The following is a 25,550-nucleotide window of genomic DNA, read 5'->3' as shown; positions in this document are numbered from 1 at the left end:
ACTGGTCGGTCACAGAAGCAGAGAAGCAAGCAAGACAAGGACAAGGACAACCCCCCTAACCTCCCTAACCCCCCTAACCCCCCCTCGAGGCACCACATACGCTACAACTACGAAAAAGATCCGAACGACCCCAGTTTATCTTCTGGCAACTACCAACAAGTCTGTTACTTTCCACCTGCGACTTTCCTTCTACACATTCCACCGCCGACTATCCAACTTCGCCAACAACTTTCACAATGGTTCGTTTGCTCCCGCCCAACAAGCTCACGCTCGGCTGCTGAGCTCAGCCGTCTCCCTCCGTTTCCCCAAATGAGACCCCGCGACGACGCCGGAGAGGGGCTCGCCAGGAGCGGAGGAGACAAACAAAACAGAACACGACACTAACTCGATCGACAAACAGGCCGATTCCCTCACCGAAGAACAGGTCTCCGAGTTCAAGGAGGCCTTCTCCCTCTTTGTAAGCTTTTATCCCATTCTTCGCAATTGATTTGAGCTCCATTTCTAGCTTCCTGGCAACGCCTGCATGACGTACCGCTAACCATCACTCCCTAATTGCAGGACAAGGACGGCGATGGTAAGTCGCGATCCCATCCGCACCCTGCCGCCGGCGACCGGTTCCGATAGCAAAACAGGCGATCGACGAGTCCCCCTGCTCCCCGAACACCTACTCGTATAACCCAGCCATGTCAATAAGGGGGTCAAGCTAAATCGGTATCGTGACAGGTCAAATCACCACCAAGGAGCTGGGTACTGTCATGCGATCCCTTGGCCAAAACCCCTCCGAGTCGGAGCTTCAGGATATGATCAACGAGGTCGATGCCGACAACAACGGCACCATCGACTTCCCTGGTGAGTGGCTCTGCCGGCCCAGCCGGACTAACCCGCTGCCCAAGGGGCGCCACAATAAGGAGTGCACACTGACAAGCCGGTGCCACAGAGTTCTTGACCATGATGGCCCGTAAGATGAAGGATACCGATTCCGAGGAGGAGATCCGTGAAGCCTTCAAGGTACGGCACCCCTTCACCGCATTTTGACTGAGTGAGACCTCGGAACCTAACCAAGCATTCATAGGTTTTCGATCGCGACAACAACGGCTTCATCTCGGCTGCCGAGCTGCGCCACGTCATGACTTCCATCGGCGAGAAGCTGACCGATGATGAGGTCGATGAGATGATCCGCGAGGCTGACCAGGATGGCGACGGTCGCATCGACTGTACGTTCCTCCCAACTCTCCCAAAATGGATGCCGCTGACTTTAGACAACAGACAACGAGTTCGTCCAGCTCATGATGCAGAAATAAACTCCTATCGCTTGTTTATCTGAGAGCGTCACGTCAATACCCAAATCTTGTGTCTCGATGAAACTCTGGCCTTCGTTCCTCTGGTCGCCCGGGATGGTCTGGGAGAGTATGATTTAATGAGATGGTTCCATTTGGCTTCGGGATATACACAGAATCTGGCAATCGTCCTGCAACTTGGTTGAAAGCTTCCCTTCATGAGAGCTCCAGCCCTGCCAGTTCCACGTCGCCTGAAAAATGAAGATTCCCCTACCAATCATAGTCCTCATGATACTCTTTGAATGTGACATCGATATAACCAGAAATGGGTGTACGTAGGCCGGCCTTGTCGTCTTTATCGTCTGTGATGACCGATGTTTGCAGCAATCTTCAGCTGGGGGGGCTGCACCAACTCGGCCCAGTGGCGAAAGAGCATCGGGGGTGTTTCTCAAGGCTCTGGAAATCCTCGAATGTGGCACTTGAAGGTACTTGATGGACAAGGAGTAGGCAAGAAGGGTTTGGGAGATGTTGGCTCTGTGTCATCGCATATACCCATCACGAACCTTTGCACAGCCCCGATCTTGGACCAATAGAACTTTGAGTTGATTTCCCCGCAAGGCATGTCTAGCATAGCCTACTGCCGTTTTCAGCCAACTAAAGTTATGTCCGATGTTGCCGCCAGCGTCTTAATTCTCCCCTCTTTCTCATCAGTAAGAACACCAAACTATACTGTCATAGCTTGCTGCTGTCATCACGAATCTGACTCGGCTGTATATTCCTCTTTCAGCCTCCTTTTTCGGAGGGAGCTTTCGTGGGAAGACATGGATGTTCTTGCTTCATGTTGCTGAGAATCTGCGGCTCATTTAATTATGGGCTCAGCCTGCTTAAAGCATGTCACCCAACTGCTTCATAAGGCAGGTTCGCACGATGCACATGATCTTTCAAACACCCCGCTGATCTTACAGGCATGCCACGCGAGGCCAATAGAAACATTGCTATGCCCGGTGATGGGAAGTGGGAGTAGCAAACACAACGGATAGGCCGCTGCAGATAAGCCAATACTTTCGGTCGGGGGGCTGATCCCATCCCTTGCTTCGTCACGTTATACTTCAGTTCACCGACCGCCTGGCATCATCCCGAAAACGGTCCCCGGGAGGCTCTTCAGTGCGAACATGGTCGAAGCAGCCTTGCGGAGTGTATACATATACACTTGTCATATGGATTACACAATCGCCTAATTCGCCGGTGTGATCTGATTGCAGCACCCCACGCCGGATCCTTGATCGGAGCCAGGACCCCTGGGACCCCTTTCCAGGGTCACACAATCCTGCCAACGAGCTGTTTATTTCGTACGGAACCCTTCCCAGGTATTCTTCTAGAGCCAAGGAAGCCAATCTGGTATTAGGGGCGCGTTATAGACTATCGAAGAAGGCCCCGTGGGGTAGCCTAGACTGGGACTCAGGAATACCAGGTACTCATTCTAGGAAACGCCTTATCTCGAAGGATGCGTAGCCATTTCACGGCAAGCCCGGTTGCTTCGCAGCATGGAACGAAACAACGACGTTCCTGACCGCAGCCTTGATGAGGTCAACAAATTAGTCACCTTTTCCCAGCCTAACTGTTGACTGGGTATCGCCCGACTTGGATGATGTGGTGGGGGCTATGGTGGTCAGGCAGTCGGGGCGTGACAGGTCCTTGCCAGGAGCCTATGTAAGAGGTCACCAATACCTTCTATATGGCACTGAAGTGGAGTATATATTCTGGGGGCCTTCTGCGTTTCTTTTCAGATGTCGAACGACTGCAAACGTGGAACTCCTGATCGTGCCACTCACTACCTCCTGAGACACGACAAAGCCCGTTTTATATCCTTTGCGGATTTGGCCACTTCTATTGCCATCTCCTCTTCACCGCTTCGCAAATGTCTTCGCTCTGCCCGTTTCTGGCCTCTACGGGCTCTGGATCTCACAACGCACAAAGTGGAAGCACCCAAGTCTCGGCTCGGGAAGAGTTCTCCCGGATCGAGAAGGCCTACCCGTCACTGGCCTCGACCGGGTGCAATGCTGAGTTCTGTCAGGCTGGGCGTATGAAGCACACTGACGAGGAACGCGTTGGCCGTAACCAGCAAGTCGATGTTGTCAAGCGAGACGCTACTGACTTCCTCTACCAGCTACGCGAAGGGGGCGTTATCAAATCGGAGCAACAGTTCAACACGCGGCTAACGGAGGTTCTACAAGAGATCGAGCAGAACTCGACTACGGCACGACACTCCTCCTTCAGTGGCAATGGATCCAGTGCTACACAAGCGAGATGCACTGGCACAGTTGGGGGAAGCTGGACCCAGACCTCTGAAGAACTGGAGTTTGGAATTCGGCAGGCGTGGAAACACTCGCGGAAATGTATCATGCGAAGTGAGTATAAGGACCTCAGGTACGTACATGTGATTGATTACATACGATTCAGCCCTACCCGCATTCCTTACTGACATGCGAACGTAGGTTGTGCGACCTTCGACAAGTGGAAAGCAGCTCCGACATGGCGCTAGAGCTCATCACGGGTCTCAAAACAGCGTTCAATAACGGCGAGATCCGCCCAACAGGTAAGCTGACTTGCTGAATAACCGAACCAAGGTTGTACAGTCAGTTGACTCCGGACAGTTTTTGTATTTCCGCCGCGCGGGCCCAATGAGCGTGGCCCAATGGTATGGAACAGCAACCTACTATCGTTCGCAGGGGTGAGTCAGACTCTCTTAGTAAGAGGATGCTGTAACCTCACACCGCATATCTAACTCTCGCTCTTGGCTGTATAGTACGACCAGGGCGATGGCCGCATACTTGGAGACCCACAGAATGTCAGCCTCACGAACGCAATCATCGAACTGGGATGGAAGCCACCGCCCATCCGCACCCAATGGGATCTGCTCCCCATCGTCACCATGGCCCAGGGCGACGAACCTGTCATCACTGAATTGTCGGAGGACGACTTTCCCGTCGTTCGCATACGTCACCCCCACCACCAACTGGCCTTTGACAGGCTGGGTCTGCGATGGGTCCCGGCTCCTGCTCTCAGCCGCCTTGGGTTCACCATCGGAGGCGTGCAGTATACTGCGGCCCCTTTCATTGGGTGGTTCATGGATGCAGAGATCGGGGTGAGAAACCTCGCAGACTCCTTCCGGTACAATGTGCTTCCCGATATCGTCCGCAGCATGGGCCTTGCTGAGGGAGACCTGGAAGCGTTGCCGGACTTTGAACGATTGGCTCTGCTTGTACGTTCATTTATTCCATCCTATCAACTCTCCCCTTCCTTACTCAGACAAGCGGTGCTGACAATAGCTAAACAGTCGAGAGCCCAGCTTGAGCTCAACTATGCCGTTACATGGTCTTTCGCCAAAGCCAAGGTCCGCGTTATCGACTCCCTCTCAGCCTCGGAGTTGTTCACAAGCTTCGACGACGAGCATCTGGCAGAACACGGATTCCGCTTGCCATCAGACCCCTACTGGCTGGCACCGCCCCAGGGGTCTATTATCCCTGTCTGGCATCGTGGAGCGTCGCCAAATTACCAGCCTAAGCCCATGATCTGCCATCATGTCCAGGACCCAATCCAGGCGTGGAGAAGGGAGAACCATCAAAACAATGTGTCAATCCCTAAGACGGCGTCGCTGGCCTTGAGACTCAACCTGGAGCCTGATGTCCGCGCATCCCCACGCCGGATCTTCGTCAATTACTGCAGCTCTGGCACCGTTGCTGCCAAACTCGCCAGGAAGCTGGTCAAAGACCTCGAGCGCGTCGCTAACGTGAGTCCAAGCATCGGGTCTGTCGTGCCCGTTCAATCTCTCGATGCATTGACGAAGGCGAGGCCAGCACCTGAAGACGTCATCGTTATCTTCGCGAGCAATACTCGGAAAGGGGAGATGCCCCCTAAACGGCGCGGCATTCCTAAACGACATGCAGGGAGGCCGCTTCCGCATTTCCTCTTCATTTGCCATCTTCGGCAACGGTAGCAAGGACTACGCAGACACCTTTTGCCAGACCGCCGTGGATTTGGAGAAGTGCCTCGTAAGCCGTGGCTGTGCTCCCTTGGTAACCCCTGTGCATGCCGACACAGTTGTCGAAAACCCGCCTTGGGCTGCCTTCAGCCACTTCAGCGAGCAAGTCGTTGCAGCTCTGAGGGGCAACCCGCGAGAAGCACATGCAGTTCGCCGGGAGACTATCAAACTCTTGCAGGCGACGACGATAAAGCCACCGACGCTTGACACCAGTAAATGGGTCAAGGCCGATGTCCGCGAGCTCCAGCACGGAGAGTCAGACACCAGCATGAAGCTGGTGGGGCTCGGTTTACAGGACGGCTGCTCTTACCCTTCCATGAGCTATGTCTCGATCCTCCCGTCCAACGACGAGGCCACCGTGCGATCTCTGCTCGGTTCCCTGAAGATCCGGGCCGACGAGCGCGTCCGGTTCGCCGGCGACATCACGACGGAGGAGTTCTTCTGCTTCTTTGCCGACCTCCAACGGCCCTTCCGGAACATGGAATGGGCCGCGGACATGGTGGACCTCGCCGCCATGAAGCGGTCGCCACAGCAGCGGCTCGATCTCGAGACGGCGGGCGTCTTGCCCGTCCGCGAGGCCGTGGCCCGGCTACCGGCCGATTGGCGGTACTGGGCCAGTCTGGATGATTTGTGCAGCGCCGTGCCCCGGATCCAGCCTCGCAAGTACTCGGTCGCTTCGTACCCGGGTTACTGCAAATACAACGCCGCCAAGAGATTGCCGGCGTCGGCCAAACCAGACAGCACAGGCAGTGGTGGCAGCAACAGTGACTCGGTGGCGGAGCTTCTCGTGCAGCACCACGCCGGCGGCGCGTTTTCGGACCGTTTCCTGAAGTCGTCGCCGGCGAAAACGACCAAGACGGTGGTCTGCCGCGTGGAAAAGGTGGCGCACCTTGAAGCGCTGGCTAACGCGGTGCGCCAGCCCCTAATCCTTTTCGCCACGGGCTCTGGGCTGGCGCCGATCCGGTGTCTGCTGCAGCACCGGGCGCACCTCCTCAAACTCCAGGGCCAGAGCCAGAGCCAGAGCACAAGCAACGGGTGGGGTGCCGGCGGTACCGCAATACCCCAACACGCACCCATCAGCCTGTTCCTCGGCCATCGCAGCGAGGACGAGGCGCTCGTCCAAGAATCGCTGGCCGAGGCCCGGGCCCTGGGTTTATTCGACATGCTCAAGGTGGTGCGCAGCAACCCGCAGAAGCGGCGGGCGCAGGACGCTGTGTTCGCCAACGGCAACGATAACGGAGGCGCGGACCTGGAGCGGCTGCTCGTGAGTAAGATCAAAAGCGGCGGCGCGCTGGTGTTCGCTTGTGCCAGGGCCGAGGCCGAGCAGGGGTTCTTAGCCAACCTGTCGGCCCTTCTCGGCCGGGATGCCAGAGAGGCCCTCGGGGAGAGGTACGTGGCCGATGTTTACCAGCCGGCCATCTGAGAGGGCGGCGGGCTAGGGTTGGAGGTGAGGTACTGAAAGGAAACAGACACTCAAAGTATTATCTGGGGGTTATTATCATTTCTGTATTAAGGTATGTTTACTACATAGGGCTCATAGGGGGACAACTGTCAATCGAAGATGTGCACCAAATAGTCAACATCCAGCTATTCACTATGTTATAGTGGTTGGTTGGCCTGAGACCCCTGGAACGGCCCCCCGCACATTTCGGTAGGTAGCGTTGCTTGCATGTGGGGTGGCCTTACGACGCAAGGTACGCACTAGAAATCTTGGCAAGGGGGAGCTCTAGAGCTCGAATCGATCGAATCTTCAAGGACCCGATAGTGGGAGGTTGGACGAAAGTCGGGTGCATTCTTAAACCTCCCCAACCGCGTCATCGGGGCCAAGACTACCAAGTAGCTTTGCTTCCTCTTTTCTGTAGATTTCTATGTCTAAACAATTCGACTCTATTTCGTGTTCTGGTTGGGCTTCAAGCGCCTCTTAGCGTCCTCTCCTCCACGACCGCATTGGAGCAGCGACGCTGGCCGTGCTGTATCTACCTGCCGTCTTAAAGCCGCCTCTTTTCCTTACACGATACCAATCGCTACGAGTATAGAAGCCATTTCCGCATCGTAAAACCTTCGTCATGGCTCGACGTGTGGTACGACTCATCCTCGGCGCCGTTGCGCTCTGGGCCTTGGCAACCTGGTACTACACCTGGCGCCCGACCCAAGTCCCCATGAAAAACTACGGCACGCTGCCCGACCCCGTGGACAAGAGTATCAGGTGGAGCAAGCAGCCGGTGAAGAACCCGGTGCAGAGTCTCGACTCACTACCGACAAACCTACCGAGTAAACGAATACCGCAGGTTCAGGCGCCGCCACCCAAAGAAGACGACGATACGAAGAAGATACGGTCAAAACGCCTGGCTGCAGTCAAGGAGAGCTTTGTGCATAGCTGGAACGGGTACAAGAAGAATGCCTGGCTGAAAGACGAGGTCCTGCCGCTAACGGCCGACTGGCAAAACCCTTTCGGGGGCTGGGCGGCGACACTGGTGGACTCCTTGGACAGCCTGTGGATTCTGGGCATGAAGGAGGAGTTCGAGAAAGCTGTGAAGGCCTGCGAGTCAATCGACTTCACCACGAGCGACACGAAAGAAATCAATGTGTTTGAGACGACGATCCGCTATCTTGGTGGGTTTCTGGCCGCCTACGAGCTGAGCGGCAAGCAGCACGCTGGCCTCTTGAAGAAGGCGACCGAGGTGGGGGAGCTGCTGATGGGCGCATTCGATACACCAAATCGCATGCCAGTCGCTCGCTGGGACTGGCAGGCATACATGAGTGGGAAAAGCCAGAAGCCTTCGTGGAACGTGCTGATTTCCGAGATTGGTTCGCTGAGCATGGAGATGTCGAAGCTGTCTCAATTGACGGGGGATATGACATACCATGACGCTGCGCAGAGGATATCAAACGAGATCGCGGCGGGACAGAGCGAGACGAAGCTGCCGGGCATGTGGCCTGTGGTGGTTGATCCGTCCAAATCGCCGATACGTTTCCCGGGCGACACCTTCACCCTGGGAGGCATGTCGGATTCGCTCTACGAGTACTTCCCCAAGCAGTTCTTGCTGCTGGGCGGCGCCCTGGAGCAGCCGCGCAAGATGTATGAGGGCTTCATCGAGGTGGCGAAGAAGCATCTCTTCCGTCGTGCGCTGAACCCTGATGACATACCTCTCCTCTTCTCTGGCGATGCCCATGTTAGGCGCAACCCCAACGGTGATCCCATCGTCGTCACCAAGCCTCGAGCACAGCACCTTACCTGTTTTGCCGGAGGTATGGTTGCATTGGCCGCCAGGATCTTTGACCGACCTGCGGACATGGAGATTGCGAAGCAGCTAACGGACGGATGCGTGTGGTCTTATTTTGCTACACCCTCGGGCATCGGCCCGGAGATCTTCACCTTCGTCCCCTGCCATCCCGACCCTACCAAGGACGACTGCAAATGGAGCGAGCGGCGGTGGATCGACGCCGGCAAGCAGTACTGGTACTCCAACTTGGAGCCGGAGGAGGTGCTTGACAAGAGCATCACGGACACGTATGCGGAGCGGAAGCTGCCGCGGGGCATGGTCGAGGTCAACGACCGACGGTACATCCTGCGGCCCGAGGCCATCGAGTCGGTGTTTTTGATGTACCGCATGACGGGCGAGCAAAAGTGGGCGGAAAAGGCGTGGAAGATGTTCCAGGCCGTCGAGAAGCACACGCGCACGCGCACGGCGGCAGCGGCCCTGAACGATGTTACGGTCGCTAGTCCGGCCCAGGTCGACAGCATGGAGAGCTTCTGGCTCGCCGAGACGCTCAAGTACTTTTACCTCGTGTTTAGCGACTTTGACGTGCTCAGCTTGGATACGTGGGTCCTGAACACGGAGGCGCACCCGTTGAGGAGGGCAGATGCTACAGGCTGAGGGGTACTATAGTAGACGTGCTGAGTGCTTCGTAGTCAGAGGGCGTATATACCAGGTAGACAGGTGTCGTATACATAGAGGGGTATCGGCGCCAATTCAAAAATAGAGATACCACACAATACAGTGATTTAGACCCTGTAAGTAACTGACTATCTTGTGTAGAAAGAATGCGAGGATGCGATGACAATTGGCAGGCCAGTCTCATCTGTTGGACTGCTGATCTGATTCATGTAGCTACATAGCTATGCAGCCATGGCTACATGATTACCTGCAGTGTTCATACTGGATGCAAGGAGACAATCGGGCGGTATCCGGGTAGCAGTCAGAAGTCTGGGGGCCTTGGCCAGTGAATTGCAGATAATCGAAGGGCCAGAAACGAGTCTAGCTCCACGTAAAGCGCCTGATCGTTTCCGAAAGTTGCCGAACCTGCGACGCTTGAGCACAGCCCCAACTCACGTACCTATATATGTAGGGTAGGACGCAAAACCTCGAGTCTAGAGTGGTCTGGCTAGATTTCATCTCTTCCTAATCTCTGTGGCTTCCCATCGACAATAACCTTAAAAAGCTTCTTTTAACTGCGTTATATGCATGTGGATGTGTTAGTCAGCTCGAGCTCGGTACACATCACGCTCTCCCTTCGGTGCCATTCGTCCGACCTGTTCGGCGGCGCCTTTCCTCCCTAACGTCTGCGGAACAACTGCTCGCAATTGGGTTACGCCGTTTGCTGTCTGGTATGAATTGATCAAAGGGGGAGTGGCGATCTGCCGTGGCCTGTTGGCTGCCTCTTCTCCTTTGCCCAGGCGCCAGCCTACGGGAAGGCCCTTGGTATTGAAGGTTGATCCGCGCCATTCCTTTGGGCCTTGGTAGGAATCCAGAAGTTGGAGACACCGCCAGACCACCTCTGCTAAACAACCATGGGTCAATACATTAGTCCAAAAACTAACCCACCGCTGGCAATCCTTTGGCTGGCGACCGCGCTTGGCGCAATTGCCAAAAGAGGCACGCAAGTGCCAGGCTAAGTTCGCGATATGGAGAGGAGAGAGATCGAGACAGAGCACGTGGGCTTGCTCTTGCCTTGGATGCTTTCTCTCCGCATCTCATGGCCTAGTTGAGATAAGTTGATAAAGCTTGATGATTAGCTTCACCGGGTGAGACATCTTTTCTGCCAGTGCCTGAGTGCCTACAACTTCTACAGATTACATCACACTTGCGGTGTCTTTTCACTTTTTGCTTCAGCTCAAATCCAACAACAACGACAATCCAACCGGCCTCTTCCGGGGCCGTGAGACCTTCTTTCTTTCTGGCCTTCCTTCCCCGACGCCTAGTTTGACCTTGCGCCTGCGTGTTGTGACGAGACGGGAAACTTTGGGAGTGCCGCAGTAGCCTCTGACAGCTGATTCGTTGCCGTGCCCAAACCCGCTCCGTGGCTTTGTTCAACCATGGAGCCCGATCTGTCAGCCAGTATCACCATGCATCCGCATCCATTTAACTTGCAACTGCCGGGAGGTAGCCCGCGGCCATCGTCGTCCACCCCAAGATTAGTATCCAAGGGTGCCGGCGATACTGGCGGCAATCAGTCTCACGGACATCATGGGGGTGTTAGTTCCAGTGTAGAACCCATGACCGACGAAATCGACCACACCGTTGCGCGCCACCACCCCGCCGGCTGCAGCTTGACAGGCACCGATATCGAGTCGCAAAACACACGGCGGTATTCGGACAGTGACCCGTACAACCTGCAGTCCGCCTACAAGACCGAGGAGCAGCTCGACGAGATCAAGGCTAATACCTCTCGTAAGCGGACTTCGGCATCGGCGACGAACAGCTCGTTGCGCGGCTGTGTGCCGGGGCGCGACCTTATCCAAACGCGTAAGGTCCAGAGCTTCTACAAGACCCAGAACGAGACCATCCAACGTCTGCTGAAGTCGGTGGAGGAGCACCGGGCCGAGGCCAAGCAGGAGCAAGGAGACGACCACCTGCGCTTCCAGATCGCCGTCTGGGGCAGCTTCATCGCCAATATCATGCTGGCCATATTGCAGCTCTACGGTGCCATCTCGTCGGGCTCGCTGTCCCTCTTCACGACCATGGCTGATTCCATCTTCGACCCCCTGAGCAACGTAACCCTGATCCTGTCGCACCGCGCTGTTAAGCGTGTTGATCCGGACCGCTTCCCCAGCGGGAAGGCCAGGCTGGAGACGGTGGGAAACATTGCCTTCTGCTTCCTCATGATGGCCGTCTCGTTCATACTCATCGCCTTCTCGATCCAGCAGCTGGTGACCAAGAGCACCGGAGACGGCGACACCAACAACTTCCACCTGCCTTCGGTCATCGCCGTGGTCATCGCGTTCACGACCAAGCTCTGCCTCTTCTTCTACTGCTGGGGCATCAAGGACAAGTACTCGCAGGTAGACATCCTGTGGCAGGACCACCGCAACGACCTGTTCGTCAACGGCTTCGGCATCCTGACGTCGGTGGGCGGCGCCAAGCTGGTGTGGTGGCTCGACCCCATGGGCGCCATCATTTTGTCGGTGATCATCACGTGCATCTGGCTGCGCACGGCGCTTCAGGAATTCCTGCTGTTGGTCGGCGTCGTGGCGTCGGTGGAGATGCAGCAGCTCATCACGTACGTCTGCCTGACGCACGCGCCCGACACCATCCAGGGCATCGACACGGTCCGCGTCTACCACTCGGGCCCCCCGCCTCATCGCCGAGGTCGACGTCGTCATGAGCCCCGACGCCAGCCTCCGTGATACCCACGACGTCGCCGAGGAGCTCCAGTTCAAGCTCGAGGATCTGCCTGATATCGAGAGGGCGTATGTCCACGTCGACTACGAGACTACGCACAAGCCCGAGCACTTCCTGAAGAAAGACCTCTAGTGATAAAATAGTCGAAGGATTGCATTTGAAAAGTTGAAGCTTAGTTTACATGTTGTTGCAAAACAGCCACGAGGAGGTAGGCGATAGGGGTACCGAGGTGCAATCAGTCTCTACTGTTCGTCATCCAGTAGGCGTATTTCTGGGCTACGTATACATAGTGTTTGGTGTAATTGACATTTGAATGAGCACCTTGATGATCCAAACTGGCCTCGCACATCTTTATCTCACAAGACAAGACTATGGTATGGTGTGGTTGTGGTCACTCACAACAATATCTCCAATACACCTGCACCCCGCCAAACATCTTGACCCCACGTAGAAATGGTCTGTGCCTCACCATTGTGGAAGGAGCCGCCTGGAGCTTCCCCGGCTGCCTGGCAAGGAGTTCTTGACGACAAACTACAACAACTACTACTACTACTACGCGAGTATTATCGTAGAGATTCCAATTGGGACATTGGGCGAGGAGGGGAAAACCGAGTCATCTAAGCGAACCTCGACGCGCCGAACGCCTGGGTCTTCTTGCTGCTCGAGTCGAGAGTGCCAAGTAGCGCCGCTGTCAACCCAGTCCAGCAAACGATGTGCCCCTCCAGACTCCAGTTTCGCGAGCTGCTAGATTAGCCTCCCTCTCACCTCAAACTTCACTAGCGGTCACGCTACTACACGCGCGCCGCTACCATGAACTCGCTCTGGCTCTCCAAGGCCGGCGGCAACGATGCCGCCCCGTCCGATGGCCCCAACGACACGAAGGACCCCGTCGGAGACCTCGCAGACACGGGAGTCGCCGCCGAAACCACCACGGCGAACCCGCCAACAGCAGCAACAGCAACGTCACCCATGACCACCAATAATTCTTCCGCCACCGCCATCCCCATGCGCCCCGGCTTACCGCCGAGAAACTCGATGCCGCCGAATCCACCGACCCAACCCGCTCCCGCGCCGCCGGGCGGCCAGCAGCAGCCTCCCGACTCGCTCTCGCTGGCCCAGCTGCGACGCATCGTCTCCGAGTTCCCGCGCTCCGATGCCGTGGTCTACGACTTTGCCTACTCGGACACGGGCCCGCACGCCGAGGAGCTCGACGAGTGGTTCGTGTACCAGTTCTGGCAGTGGGTGCGGCTCAACGCCGCCCACAAGTCCTTCGAGTGGCATTGGGACCAGCAGGATGCGGCCGGCGATGGCGCGGCGGGGGGCAACAACCACCACAGCGGCTACGCGACGTGGGACGACGCAAGCGATGCGGCCCGGAACACCTTCGTGGCCAAGGCCCTCGACCAGGTCAGCTCCGCAGACGACGGACTCCGGACTGCTGCCATCGGCAGGCTTGTGTACATCGTCCTTGGCCGTTGGTGCGACACGGCCGGTGCGCCGATCCTGGGGGATAGATCCAAATTGCGCACCGTGGCGACGCCGGACCAGCTCGCGGCTATCAGCTCAGGCGTGAAGTTACTAGCGGAGCGCGACGGCTTACCTGTCATATGGAATGCTTTACAAAACGCCCTGGACACTCTGTGGTACGTCTCGGACTACTAAGCACAACCGTTTTTCGACGAGGCAATACTAATACTTCCATAGGCAAATCGAACCCTCGAATGTGCAACCAGAGGGCTTACAGGAAAAGCAGGATGAGTTGATGAATTTAATGACGATTATGTATACAACTTTACAGGAAATATTGAACGACCGTGCGGGCATGGCCACGGTACAGGAGAAGCTTCGTAAGTTCTTAGCAGGTTTCTCGGATTATCAAACCAATGCTAACCACAGGATATTGCAGTCTCGCTCGATCCTAATGTGGCAACATATATGCTGTCAGTAGTTGCGAAAATGAGGTGGCTCGAGTCTCCTACATTGCCTATGACACATGTAAGTCCCAACCAAGAAATGTACACATGAAATGACGACTAAACCCAGATGTAGATCTTACTTCTTCTCTGGAAGTCATTACTAGTAGTATTTGGTGGCACGGAGGAGATCGAAGAGACCAAAAAAGCTCTTAGCGAAGCAATCGACAAAGAGCAAGCCAAGGATACAATCACGGCTTCTCCCTTGGATTATCACGTTTTTAGGCAGGAGATTTCCTCGAAATATCCAGCCTACGTGCCGCCACAATTACCTCTGCCCCTAGAAGCTGACAACACTTCTCTCCTACCTCAATTGCCTAACCACCCTACCCGTAACAATGGTTCCAATGGTATCCTGCCTGCTCCCCCGAATAGCCAGAGTGGAGGGGCTTCCATTCTTCACCAACCGGTGCATATCGCGACACCTGCACCATCACCGCCACCGTCGCCAGCAGTGGGTGGTAAGGGTGGCAAGAAACAGAACTATCAAACGAATCAAAATTTCCCCTTCATGTACCCTCCGCTAGATGCTACAAGCAATAGCGCAGGTGGCAAAGGGCCTGCCGGCCTCCAGAATATCTTGGTAGGACGAAGATGGGAGGGTAGTGACATCCCAGCATCGATCCTCGAAGCAGGCGAGCTCTTCTCTAAGCGGGTGCGCATGACAAGAGCCACCCGACAGCTTTGGGAAGAGCGAGAGAAGTTTTTGAAGTTTGACCGGGGTTGGGATCCGACTCATGACGACGACGTGGATGACCTTGATCTCGACTCGTTAGGGGTGGGTGAGGATGATGAGGTCGACGAGGAAAAGCTTCTGGCGAAAATCGAGGCGAGGACAGCCAAGACTGAGGGCCCCGAGATCGATTACGGTAAAGACCCTGAGAATCTAGACCGCAAGATCAAAGGGCGCCTGGAGGCTGTCGAGAGCCTATACGTGAGTAATCAATGGATGATCCTACTTTGCAACTACCATCTAACCGTGGATTTCAGAATACTGCCTTACCCCAGCTCCAGTCGGTCGTCATCGTCCTGATGAAGACCTTGCTCTTCAACATCACCGCGGCCATCACCTTACCGCAACCCCGAGGCCCGGAAGGAATGCCCAACAACTTCCGGGGGCACAGCAAGCTCCGAATCTGTACCGATCCCATGACAGTTCAAATGGAACCAACGGGACTACAGGTCAAGAAAGCCCAGATATGTCCCTTGACGATCTAGATCAAGCACGTGCACGCGAGATTGAGGGCAAAGCCTTGACTGGCATTGCTCTGTTGCTACTAAAATGGTTCAAGATCTCACGTAGGTGCCCCCATTGTCGCCATAGTTCCTGTTGTTCTTGCGCTTGGAGACTGACAATATCCGACAGACGTTCTCAAATTTGAGTACATGACACAGTTGCTCCTGGACTCGAATTATCTGCCGCTTGTTCTGAAGCTCTTCGCGCATCAGGATGTACAGCAGGTCGTTGATAGTAGAACCGACCGGCTAGACCATAGCTTCTTCTACTTCTGCAACCAGCGGGCCCATCCAGTTGATAAGCCCATGGAACCTACAGAAATCGATGGAGCCGATGAGGAGGAAGAGAGCGAGGACGAAGCAGCGCCACCCCCTATCAAACGCAAAAAGTCGCCCCCGAGGCCACAAGCAGGCGTTAATGGCGACCCTGGATCAAAACTGGAGAACCAACCCCGACGCGTCCCGAGGTGGATGAGCTGGGCTACCCTATCAACCCCATGCCCAAGGAGCCCATCACTGACTACTCGCGGCGCAACTTCTTCTCCCTGATAAACTACCTGCGCATCCTGCAGAAGATCTGCAAGAACAAGGCGCACCGCAACTTGCTCTTGGTGCAGTATAAGTCATCCAACATCATCCGCAAGTCGCTCCGCGTGCCCCAGCCCGAGCTCCGGCTCTACACGCTTAAACTCTTCAAGAACCAGGTCCCCTACTGCGGCCGCAAGTGGCGCCAGTCCAACATGCGCGTCATCACGGCCGTCTACCTGCACTGCCGCCCAGAGCTCCGCGACGAGTGGCTCGCGGGCTCCGACGTCGATGCCGAGGTCGAGGAGGCCCTGCCCCTGGAGCAGGCCCTTCGCTCCCTGACGCACTGGTTTAACGTCCGCCGCTACCCGGAACATATGATCCCCATGATGGGGGCTGCCGCCGCGGGGGGGACGGAGGCAGTCCGGCGGCGGAGAACGCCGTCCGCGACGAGCAGGACTTCTTCAAGCGCGAGCTCGAGAAGCTCGAGGTCGTCTGGTTGGCGGACCCGGGGGTGCAGGATGCCGGGGGCATGATGATGGGGGGCGGGCCGGTGGAGTGGGAGCAACAGCAGGCGCAACAGCAAGCGCAGCAGCAGCAACAGTATCCTGGTGGAATGGGCTGGGCTTAAGATCCGACTTCAGCTCTTTGATAATCTGCACAGCGACCCGGGGGATACGACGGTTTATGGATCCTGCTGCTGCCGTCTCCCATATGGTCCGATGATGAGTAAAAAGAAGAGGGCGTGGAAACCGGTACCATGGTGATAAGACTTGATGGCGATGAAGCCATTTGTGTACACATTTGCGAGAATTATAGAACGGAGGGCACCTAAGCACATACCTAGACCCCTATGATTTTGGACGCATGGTTTCCCAGCATGATAGATACCTCACCAAATATCCAATCCAAATCGTTGATATTGTTTGTCTAAATGATGACAACAGGCGTGATGATGCAAGTGTTCGAGTCGTACCCATCTAATGGCGAATTTAATAAATCTCACGTCACAAGTCATGGAAACTAACGGAGCAGAAATTGACATCATAAGAAAACTATTTGGATGTTTGAATTCGTGATATTTCATAGAAATAAGACTATGTAAAAGCAATCGCTATATGAGAAAACCCTGTCCTTCCGGGGGTTTCGTAAAGTTTACACTTTGGTTGGTTCATCATAACTCCTCTTTTTCCGAGGTCATTAATAAATACTACTACTAAACAACAATTGTCGTTGTTTTATTTTGCTTTTGTTTTGTTTAGGCGTCCTTCTTGGTGGGCTGGCGCTGGCCGTAAGCCTTGGTGACGTAGTCGCCGTCCTTGACGATGAGGTCCTCGGTGCGGTAGTCGTGCTTGCCCGAGAGGTAGCTCTGGAGGATGCTCTTGGTGCCGTCGGCGTAGCGCTTCTGGGCGTCGAGCGAGGTGCCCGACATGTGGGGCACCATGGCGTTGCCGCCACCGAAGGGGTTCTTGGCGTAGCGGAGGACGTGGTCCTGGGGCGCCGGCTGGGGAACCAGACGTCGCCGCCGTAGCCGCGCAGGTGGCCCGACTTGAGAGCCTCGGCCACGTCCTCCTTGACGACGATGGCGCCGCGGGCCGTGTTGACGAGCCAGGAGCCCGGCTTCATCTTGGAGATGAGCTCCTTGTTGAAGAGGCCGCGCGTCTTCTCGTGCAGCGGGCAGTTGATGGTGACGACGTCGCACTGGCCCAGCATCTCCTCGAGGCTCTCGACGCGGCGGCAGCCGATCTCCTTCTCTACCTCGGGCTTCAGGGGTTGGTAGTCAAAGTACAGCAGCTCCTTGCAGTCGAAGGGCTTGAGGCGGCGCAGCACGCGCTCGCCGATGCGGCCGACGGCGACGGTGCCGACGACCTTGCCCTCGAGATCGAACTCGTTCTTGGCGGCCGCGGCGACGTCCCACTCGCCGGCCTGGATCTGTTCGTGCGCAGGCACAAAGTTGCGGACCAGAAGCAGGATGGTCATGATGACGTGCTCGGCCACCGACACAACGTTGGAGCCGGTAACCTCGGCGACGGTGACGCCGCCGTTGGTTGTGTTGGCGGCATTGAGGTCGATGTGATCAGAGCCGATACCAGCAGTGACGGCGAGCTTGAGCTTCTTGGCCTTGGCCAGACGCTCGGCAGTCAGGTAGCCAGGGTGGAAGCTATAGCATGGCGTGTTAGGAGACAAGATATGCCTTAACAATGTTTGGTTGGGAGTACTTACGGAGTAGTGATGATAACCTCTGCGTCGACGAGCTCCTTGTCAAATGTAGAGTTCTCACCCTCCTTGTCCGAGGTAGTGACAAGAGTGTGGCCCTGGTCCTCGAGCCACTTTCGGATGCCGAGTTCGTTCTCGGTAGTACCCAGGAGCAATGGTTGCTACAATTACCCCCAATTATTAGCCTTTCTGTGGTTGTATAAAAATTCCCGGAGAGGGGAAGTTCCTAGTCATATCATATGCAGGAGATCGGGCAGCGGCATAGCAACCGAGAAACCCCAGCCATTCTTGCCCCTCATCATCAACCAAGAGACCAACGACCAGCCAAGGCTTTTGATTGGCTCTTGGCAGTGGTTGTAAGTGCGCCAGAGCTCCAACTGATAGACGACGGATGATGTTTGGGCACGGAAGAATAGCGTGAGTGCCCCTCGCTTGCCAAATCCCCGCGTATGATCTGATGCTCTCCTCCTTTTCCCATTCAAGGAAAAAAAACAACGTACCTCTTCGGCGTGCTTGCCACCATCGTACAGGACGAGCAAAACCTTGACCTTTTCACGTTGACCTGTTAGCGAGCGAATCGAGGCGGGTGCTCCAAATGGGTTGCGAGAGGGGGAGGGAGAGGGGCGTCGAGCTCTTGGGCGCCAGGGCCGGGCGTGATGCTACGCCGGCCCTGCACGTCGTCGAGGCCCGAGATGTGAAAGCAGTGGATGATGTTGATAGTGCCCGTGCAGAAGCAGAAACGGGACGAAGGCTGCGCTGAAGAGAACGAGCGAGTAATACCATTTTGACTGATTATGTGTTGAAGTCCTTTGGCTTTGGTTGTGTGATAGTAGAGAATAACAAAAGCGGCAGTGAAGAGCTTCGGGGATGGGAGGCAGGTGTTATATGAGCCTGATAACCGGTTCTGACGGGTAGAGTAATGGGGCGTGGATGTGTCGCGGTGGAGACGATTACCATGCAATGATGTCGTTGATGTTGAGAGAAGTGAGGAAGCGAGGTTTCAGGATCACAACAGGGCAGGTTGCGTCGTGGTATTTATGGTACTGGCATGCATCGGATAGACAGAAAGCAGGTGGCTAAGATGGAATGGCCAGAATGGATAGTGCCCACAAGGTGGTGGTGCAGACTCTATTCAGCTCCGGCAACGAGCATCGCAGCCGGTGAGTCTAGTTCCACAACCTTCTCACGGTACCTCGTGGTGTTCTGCGTTGTTGGCGACGGCCACGCCAGGCTTCCCGTCCCGACTTACACACTCGACACTCCCTGCCAAGCTGTCTGCCCAGCTGCCCCGCATCCCTCGTCCTCCTCGGGGATGGGCTGGCTGACTTGCCAGGGCCGCAGTAGACCGCATGACGAAGCTTGGCTGTCGAGTCTATTGCATTGGATCGGGGCTTGCGCGCGCATACATGTTCTCGGCGTGTTGCCGGATCAGCCTCGGAGATGTGTCGGTATTGCTATACTGCCAGCGTGCAGTAGGCAGGAGCAGAGGAAGCTTGCCCCGCATCCGAACGTTTGTTTTGGAGAACGCTAGTGCAATGATATCAGCTCTGGGGCAGCAGCAGCTCCAAAAGGCATCTGCGGCGGAAAAGCCGTAGGCTAATGATGCCACGGGCGACAGGCGACAGGCGACAGGCAACAGGCAACAGGCAACAGGCTTGACCCCGCCTTCCCGAGCACGTAGCAAGAAGCAGACTACTCGGCACATCGAAGCTAGTCAGTATCTCGTCTGGCTTGACTCAAAGACGAGACAAGGAAGAGGCCCGGAAATTGGGGCTGGGTGTGACGGCAACATGTGTTGAGATTGCGGGGAAAGAGAGCATGCGGCCCACTTTCCGCCCTACTGCTGTTCCCAGTCCGGATCGTAACCTCCCAAAGCCTGGTTCTGCCTAGCGCCTGAAGCCTGCTCGGCATTCTGATCGAGCAGAGCTAAAACTCTCCGAGATTCCTCCAGACTCTCGAAGGTATCACTTTCTATTGATTATGGGTTGAGAGGATAGTCAAAGCGATCTGATTATCACATAATGGTGATGCCTCGGCTTTCCACATGATTGGTCGCAGCGGGAAGCTCGAACGAAGATGCCTCGTCAGCCCGCCATACACATATTTGGTCCGGCAGTTCAGGCGGTTGGTTGTTTTTACCACTTGCGGGTAAACCATTCGGCCTGGGTAGGAGGGGTCGGCCTGCTACATGACCACATGGACCAACCATTCGATTCGAATTAAGTAAGTAAATCGAATATATACATATATGGTTATGGGATTCTCAGCGTATGGTGGGTTGACGAAAGACTGTGAGCCAGGCAGATGCCATCACGGACTAGCCCGTATTTCCAATTTGCAAGAACACAACCAGGACAGCCGAGTATCTGTAGACACCCTGTCAGTTTCTTCCCGAGTCAAGCTTTGGTAGTGACGACTTGCCCTGCTGACACGGCCAGTATCTCGAACGGCTTGGCTAACGTAGCGGATGTAAGGACTGCTAACAGCAAAACGTTGAAGACGGTAATGATCCCGAGCCGTGCGAACATACTCGAGGTGACGGCCAGAATCCACAAAGGGGCGATGAGCATGACCACTGCCGTGATGAAAATAGCCAGTGCCGCGGCAGCATCAATCGGTTCGTCTCGGCCGTAAACGATAGAATCTCCCTCGCGATTCTGGTGACCTGCCAGGAATCCGAAAAGCGCTGATGTGGAGCTTAGGATGTACCGTTCAAACAGGCGACGCAATAATGATTTAGGCACCCTCGCCAGAGTTATGAGGTCACGGGCCTTGAGGAACTCGACTTCTTCCTGGCGAATGGGGTTGTTGTTATTCGCAAGCCAGTTTCTAATATTCTCGAGGTTTTCTTTCGGGGCAGCAGGTCTCGATTTCACTTGCGTGTAGTGATATAGCACCTCATCTAGACTCCAAAATATTAACATATCAGAACAAAGAGAGCTTGTTAGTCCTCCGTACCGTAATTCTTCAACTCCGTGGATATCCGTTTGATTAACTCCTTCCGTTCTGTCTGATCTCTACGCAGCGACCCGTTGTCGACATCTACCGAGTCCCTATTGCTAAACGCCGCGTCGAGAGTGTCCAACTCTTCCTCGAGCGTAGCAATTTCATCCTGCAGAGCGACAATGACTCGACAGTGAAGCCGGTCGTATCTTCTTATAACAAAAAAATCATCGTCCAGGGATAGATACTTTGCAAAGGCCGGGTACCCGATATATTTCCTACCTCAGTCAGTACAGTATCCTAGAAGCTTGGTAGATGGTATTGACTGACCACGGCTTTTGCAGTACCTCATTCCGTGCAAGAACACTCATCTCAATGTCCCTTTCCATTTCTTGACCTCTATCTGGATTCTTTTGGTGAGATGCTCGTGAGCCGGCTTGTGGTTGTGCTTGAACACGGGCCCCTTTTGAAAAATCCCCGTTGTAAGGCGTACTCTGAAGCCTCGCTGGCAAAAAAAGTTGACGCCCGGTTGGGTTACACATGCAAGCATAACCTCTCGCATATGAGCTTTGAACCAGCAAGAAGTATTAGAATGCACCATCACTGTTGTAAGGCACACATGGGAGCCTTGGTCTCATCATGCACGCCCAATCGGGGCTATGCAACATAGCCCTTCTTTCGTGTAACCCCAAATAAGGTGAGAAAGCCTCCTTCCACTTTCCCCGCCCTCTTCAGAGTATATGAGCCTCTTGGAGACCTCCAAACTTCACCAGGTCCAGCCAAAAGGCTAGGAATCCAGGCAGTGCCCTAGTTCACTACGACCAATACCTACTAGTACGCAGAGCATTCGTTACGATGACTGTCGGCGAGAATAAGCTCTGGGGCAGGACGAAAAAAACCAAAGTCGAACTCCCCCAAGCTCTCGATGTGCCCGAAGGAAAATCGCATGACAAGACTGGGCAGCTCAACAGCGGCAGTGGTCCAAGAAATATAGAACAAAACCTCAGATGGAATTGCGTGAGTCGAGACCCGAAGCGGATATGTACTAGCTAAACCAACTCTTGGTCTGAAAAGACCAATTGCAATGCCAGTAATCTCAGTTATGCGTACGACTATAGCTGCCCATTTTGTTTTCGGCCGCGAAACCCCTTTACCTCATAGTCGACGACTTGGCCACAGCCAGCAAGGGGCAGAACCTACATGGCTCACCTTCCCGTGCGGGAGTAGCAGCATATCGACAGAAGGGATCGGCGAAGACTTATGATAAAGGGCATGATGATGGCAAAAGATCCCCGTTCAACCGTGTCACCAGAGCAGTTCCTTACACCACCGGAAAGTCTGTGGGGGTTATCCAGGCGTCTCCTTCGCCACTATTCTTCTTGACTAGCCATCTAGGAAAAGGCCTGCTTTCCTGCGACCACCCAGTCACCCGGTTAGCGAGTTCATACTAAGCGTACACGTTTACTATTAGATGGCTATCTGTGAAGTGAGTCGTAGCACTTTATACATTCCAATACCAGCTGCGAACATTAGAAGATACTTGAAATACAACTGTAAAGATTAGACGATGCCTGATTAAGGTAGTATTGAGGGGCTAGGAAATATATTCCTAAACTAAATGGAGCCTGTCAATACTTCATTTAAAGTCTGGATTTTTTTGCACGCTATACAATTATTCAGGGGTAAACGTGTATTTACGTGAGCAATGAGCATGCGCCGATAATATCAAACGAACACTGCTTTCCCGTAGTAGAAGTTTGGCAATATGACCTGAAAAGAAAAGCGCGGCTGCAACAAAAGACTTATCCATCGTCCCCAGGCGCTGGCTGTACACTGAAATGTTTGACCAGCCCAGTCTATTTCCTACGGGTAAGTAAGGGTCAGAGTTGCCGACTGTACAACACAATCTTCACCCTTTATCCAATTATTCCGTCTATTACCTGCTTGCTAGGATTGCCGAGTCACACACACACACACGCCTACCACATTGCTCACATCACAGGGGCAACCAGGGACTCGCGAGCAGTTGTATGTTTCGACCTTTTTTTCTTTTCTATATCTGATCTTATGTTTCCTCTGGGTTCTATTTTGCTTCAAGTATTTCTAAACCCTACTTCGCAGTAGTTTGGTTTTCTTTCTTTCTTACAGAGCAAAGAACACAGCGGCCACGACGGCGATGCCCGTCAGCATGCCGCTGGCCTGTCGCGCCCAAGCCTCGCCCTTGACGGGGAGGCCGGTCTGCTTGCCCGGGTTGGTGGCGCCGGTGGAGCCCTTGGCAGTGCCCGGGGTGGTGGAGTTGCCCTTGTTGCCGCCCTTGGTGGCGTCGGCGGCAGGGCCCTTGTTGGAGACGGTGAAGAAGTTGCCCGCGACGACCTTGTCCTGGAGCTTGGCCTTCTCGAGCACCGCCTCGGCCTTGAAACCCATGCGGTTCGCCGCCGCGTCCGTGAGCACCTTGAGCTGCTCGGCCGTCGCCGCCGACGTGTCCACCAGGATCTCGGTGTAGCGGTGCTGCAGCGGCGTCTTAGCCGGCGGCGAAGGGCCGAAGTAGGGGGCCGCGGCCTTGACGCTGGCCGGCACCGTCAGCGCAGAGCCGGCGCCGCTCTCGGCCACGGTCAGGCCCGTCTGCATCCAGTGGAGGAGCGTATCGGTCTTGCCCGCGGTGTTGGTCGGGATGTCAAGGTCGATCATCATGACAGCGAAAGACTTGCCCTCAAGCTTCTTGGTCGTAGAGAGGGTAGGCGCATTGGCGGTTGCTATGGAGATTACATCTTGTTAGGTCTCATCTCTTCCCGTATCTCCACGCCTCGCGTGACTGGGGGCATGATGTTGACTTACCGGCCTTGGTGAGTTCCTTTCCGCCTGAACCATCGCTCTTGCCAAAGGTCACGGTGAGAGGGTTCTGGGTGGCGGGTGTAAAGCCGGAGGGGGTGGAAGCCAACGACAGGCTGGCGGCGGCCAGGATAGTGACGAATTGGTACAACATGGTGAATATAGGGAGATATATATACACAGAAGAAGAAAAGTAGCAAGTGTCTATAAAAAGAACAGATGGAGAAGTGAAATAAGAATGACGATGAAGGTGCAGATGTCCAGCAACGCAGTGGGTATAGGATTATGAACCGAAGATCGACTGTTTGAATTGGCAGTGTAATCCCCAGAGAGAAGTTCCAAACGAACGGATGGGGATACCGTCGACTATATATCCCAGAAAAAATGCTTGATATTTCTTCTACAATGAGTGTCGCGGCGTAGATGGAGCATGCAAAGAGAGAGGAAGTGAGAGACAGGCAGAGAGACGGTTTGAGGTTGGAAGCAAGGGTCTAACAGGCGCAAAATGGGCAAATGCGCAAGGTCTGTAACTTTTAGTGTCGATCACTCAGACAGATCCTACCCCTGAATTGAAACGGCTTAGTGGGGGCTGCTACGTGCCAAGCACCGTAAAAGCCAAGCGATCTGACGCAGACTCACTCAAGGGGGGGCAGAAGCTTGACGGGCCAGCCAAGCCCAGTGGAAGCGAGGAGGCTCAGATGCAGGAGTTAATCAACGGCGTGCTTTCGCGTATGCTGGGGGCTTCTCGTCTCCGGTTTCCCGCATCACGTCGTACTAGCTAGGTCATGGCTGACTGCGAAGACATATATTTAGCAACGTGGGGTTCCAATCCGTCGGTTGACATGGCACGATCGGAAGAAGAGTCAAGCGGCTGTGGCTTTGCCAGAAGCTTGGTTGGTTCTTCCCAAACTCCCTCGCCCTACCAAAGGTAGATAAATATTGATAGGCAGTACTCTGTCATGGTTACCGTGACGGTCTCGTAGCGTCTCTTTGGTAATGATTATGGGTAGGAGGAAGAAACGAGACATGGACGAGCGAGATTGCGATATCCATTCTGCACGTTGGTCTGCAATTGTTTTATTTTTATTTTTAAAAAAAGACTTCGGTAGTCGGGGTTCATGATTCAACGGACCGACCCAGTCGTGTGTGGGAGGTTTCAATACGTGGGAAACAGAATGGCACCGCCACGCTCTGAAACGTGCAGCTGCGAACCCGTTACTCAATTTGGCTTCAAGTTCAAGAGGAGGCGGGCGCCAGATCTGTCAAGTGTCATGTCAGTTAAAGTGAACTCTACTTTCGAAATGTTCCTGTTTTTGGCATCAAGTGTTCGTACATACGATACTCGATAGTAGAGGCATACTATATTGTACATAGTCACGACCCTAGCCACCCCAGGTGCCAGGACCATGAAACACGTGCTATCAGTCGCCACATTCGATGGTCGGCTTGTTAAATACTAATAAAATAGAGGTCGCCGTTCATTTAACCCAAGGCTCTCGAGGCTACAATAATCCCACCTCCTAAGAAACATCATGTTTACTTGATACTACGCAGCCTCTTCAAGTCAAGCGATAGAGCGGGCTCAATCAAACAAAGTACGGGAACTGCCGTAAGCCCTGGTCGCCAACACCAGCCGCGCGGTGTTCCAAAGAAGGATACTACGGACACATCACGACCCCAACAACCCAAGTGCATTCTTGCAGGCCGCGCGCGCAATTAGCTAATCTCGGCGGCATAGAGATGGATAGGTGGATAGATGGACACCACCCAAGCCGCTAATCAGGTTTGCTCTGCTCTGCTTAGCTAATAACCGCGCGGGGCCCCTTGTGCTCATTGATCATTCAATTTCTTAGAAATCAAACTGACCGCAGTTCTTGCTATCATT

General features: G+C 54.7%; 8 protein-coding genes across 8 annotated transcripts; 5 read left to right on the top strand and 3 right to left on the bottom strand.

Annotated features, from left to right (window-relative positions):
* Nucleotides 1-236: 236 nt before the first annotated feature.
* On the top strand, nucleotides 237-1,301 carry PG998_008333 (calmodulin; the record flags this gene model as incomplete). The annotated part of the gene is made up of 7 exons (XM_066875149.1): nucleotides 237-239; nucleotides 401-457; nucleotides 559-574; nucleotides 724-849; nucleotides 938-1,008; nucleotides 1,073-1,214; nucleotides 1,267-1,301. 7 exons carry the CDS (start codon nucleotides 237-239, stop codon nucleotides 1,299-1,301), a joined length of 450 nt encoding a protein of 149 aa, XP_066731094.1.
* A 1,894-nt stretch (nucleotides 1,302-3,195) lies between these two features.
* Nucleotides 3,196-6,742, top strand: PG998_008332 (nitric-oxide synthase; the record flags this gene model as incomplete). Its single annotated transcript, XM_066875148.1, has 6 exons — nucleotides 3,196-3,704; nucleotides 3,773-3,873; nucleotides 3,932-4,008; nucleotides 4,084-4,539; nucleotides 4,615-5,067; nucleotides 5,135-6,742. The coding sequence occupies 6 exons, from the start codon at nucleotides 3,196-3,198 to the stop codon at nucleotides 6,740-6,742; spliced, it is 3,204 nt and encodes a 1,067-aa protein (XP_066731093.1).
* Nucleotides 6,743-7,385: 643 nt separating this feature from the next.
* On the top strand, nucleotides 7,386-9,197 carry PG998_008331 (uncharacterized protein; the record flags this gene model as incomplete). Its single annotated transcript, XM_066875147.1, has 1 exon — nucleotides 7,386-9,197. The coding sequence occupies one exon, from the start codon at nucleotides 7,386-7,388 to the stop codon at nucleotides 9,195-9,197; it is 1,812 nt and encodes a 603-aa protein (XP_066731092.1).
* Nucleotides 9,198-10,636: 1,439 nt separating this feature from the next.
* On the top strand, nucleotides 10,637-12,074 carry PG998_008330 (uncharacterized protein; the record flags this gene model as incomplete). Its single annotated transcript, XM_066875146.1, has 2 exons — nucleotides 10,637-11,820; nucleotides 11,858-12,074. The coding sequence occupies 2 exons, from the start codon at nucleotides 10,637-10,639 to the stop codon at nucleotides 12,072-12,074; spliced, it is 1,401 nt and encodes a 466-aa protein (XP_066731091.1).
* Nucleotides 12,075-12,752: 678 nt separating this feature from the next.
* Nucleotides 12,753-16,307, top strand: PG998_008329 (uncharacterized protein; the record flags this gene model as incomplete). The annotated part of the gene is made up of 8 exons (XM_066875145.1): nucleotides 12,753-13,585; nucleotides 13,647-13,789; nucleotides 13,849-13,937; nucleotides 13,992-14,853; nucleotides 14,906-15,214; nucleotides 15,282-15,565; nucleotides 15,619-16,025; nucleotides 16,100-16,307. The coding sequence occupies 8 exons, from the start codon at nucleotides 12,753-12,755 to the stop codon at nucleotides 16,305-16,307; spliced, it is 3,135 nt and encodes a 1,044-aa protein (XP_066731090.1).
* A 627-nt stretch (nucleotides 16,308-16,934) lies between these two features.
* PG998_008328 (uncharacterized protein) lies at nucleotides 16,935-18,676 on the bottom strand (the record flags this gene model as incomplete). The annotated part of the gene is made up of 5 exons (XM_066875144.1): nucleotides 16,935-17,144; nucleotides 17,195-17,837; nucleotides 17,900-18,054; nucleotides 18,394-18,441; nucleotides 18,674-18,676. 5 exons carry the CDS (start codon nucleotides 18,674-18,676, stop codon nucleotides 16,935-16,937), a joined length of 1,059 nt encoding a protein of 352 aa, XP_066731089.1.
* Nucleotides 18,677-20,289: 1,613 nt separating this feature from the next.
* PG998_008327 (uncharacterized protein) lies at nucleotides 20,290-21,225 on the bottom strand (the record flags this gene model as incomplete). Its single annotated transcript, XM_066875143.1, has 3 exons — nucleotides 20,290-20,795; nucleotides 20,852-21,114; nucleotides 21,167-21,225. 3 exons carry the CDS (start codon nucleotides 21,223-21,225, stop codon nucleotides 20,290-20,292), a joined length of 828 nt encoding a protein of 275 aa, XP_066731088.1.
* A 1,753-nt stretch (nucleotides 21,226-22,978) lies between these two features.
* On the bottom strand, nucleotides 22,979-23,819 carry PG998_008326 (uncharacterized protein; the record flags this gene model as incomplete). Its single annotated transcript, XM_066875142.1, has 2 exons — nucleotides 22,979-23,589; nucleotides 23,672-23,819. 2 exons carry the CDS (start codon nucleotides 23,817-23,819, stop codon nucleotides 22,979-22,981), a joined length of 759 nt encoding a protein of 252 aa, XP_066731087.1.
* Between the last annotated feature and the right edge of the window lie 1,731 nt (nucleotides 23,820-25,550).

The sequence above is a fragment of the Apiospora kogelbergensis genome, assembly GCF_038363985.1.
Source record: "Apiospora kogelbergensis strain CBS 113332 chromosome Unknown utg000005l_segment0_segment0, whole genome shotgun sequence".
NCBI classification, from domain to species: domain Eukaryota; kingdom Fungi; phylum Ascomycota; class Sordariomycetes; order Amphisphaeriales; family Apiosporaceae; genus Apiospora; species Apiospora kogelbergensis.
Note: the sequence above shows the minus strand (reverse complement) of the source record. Positions and strands in the feature narration are given on the sequence as shown.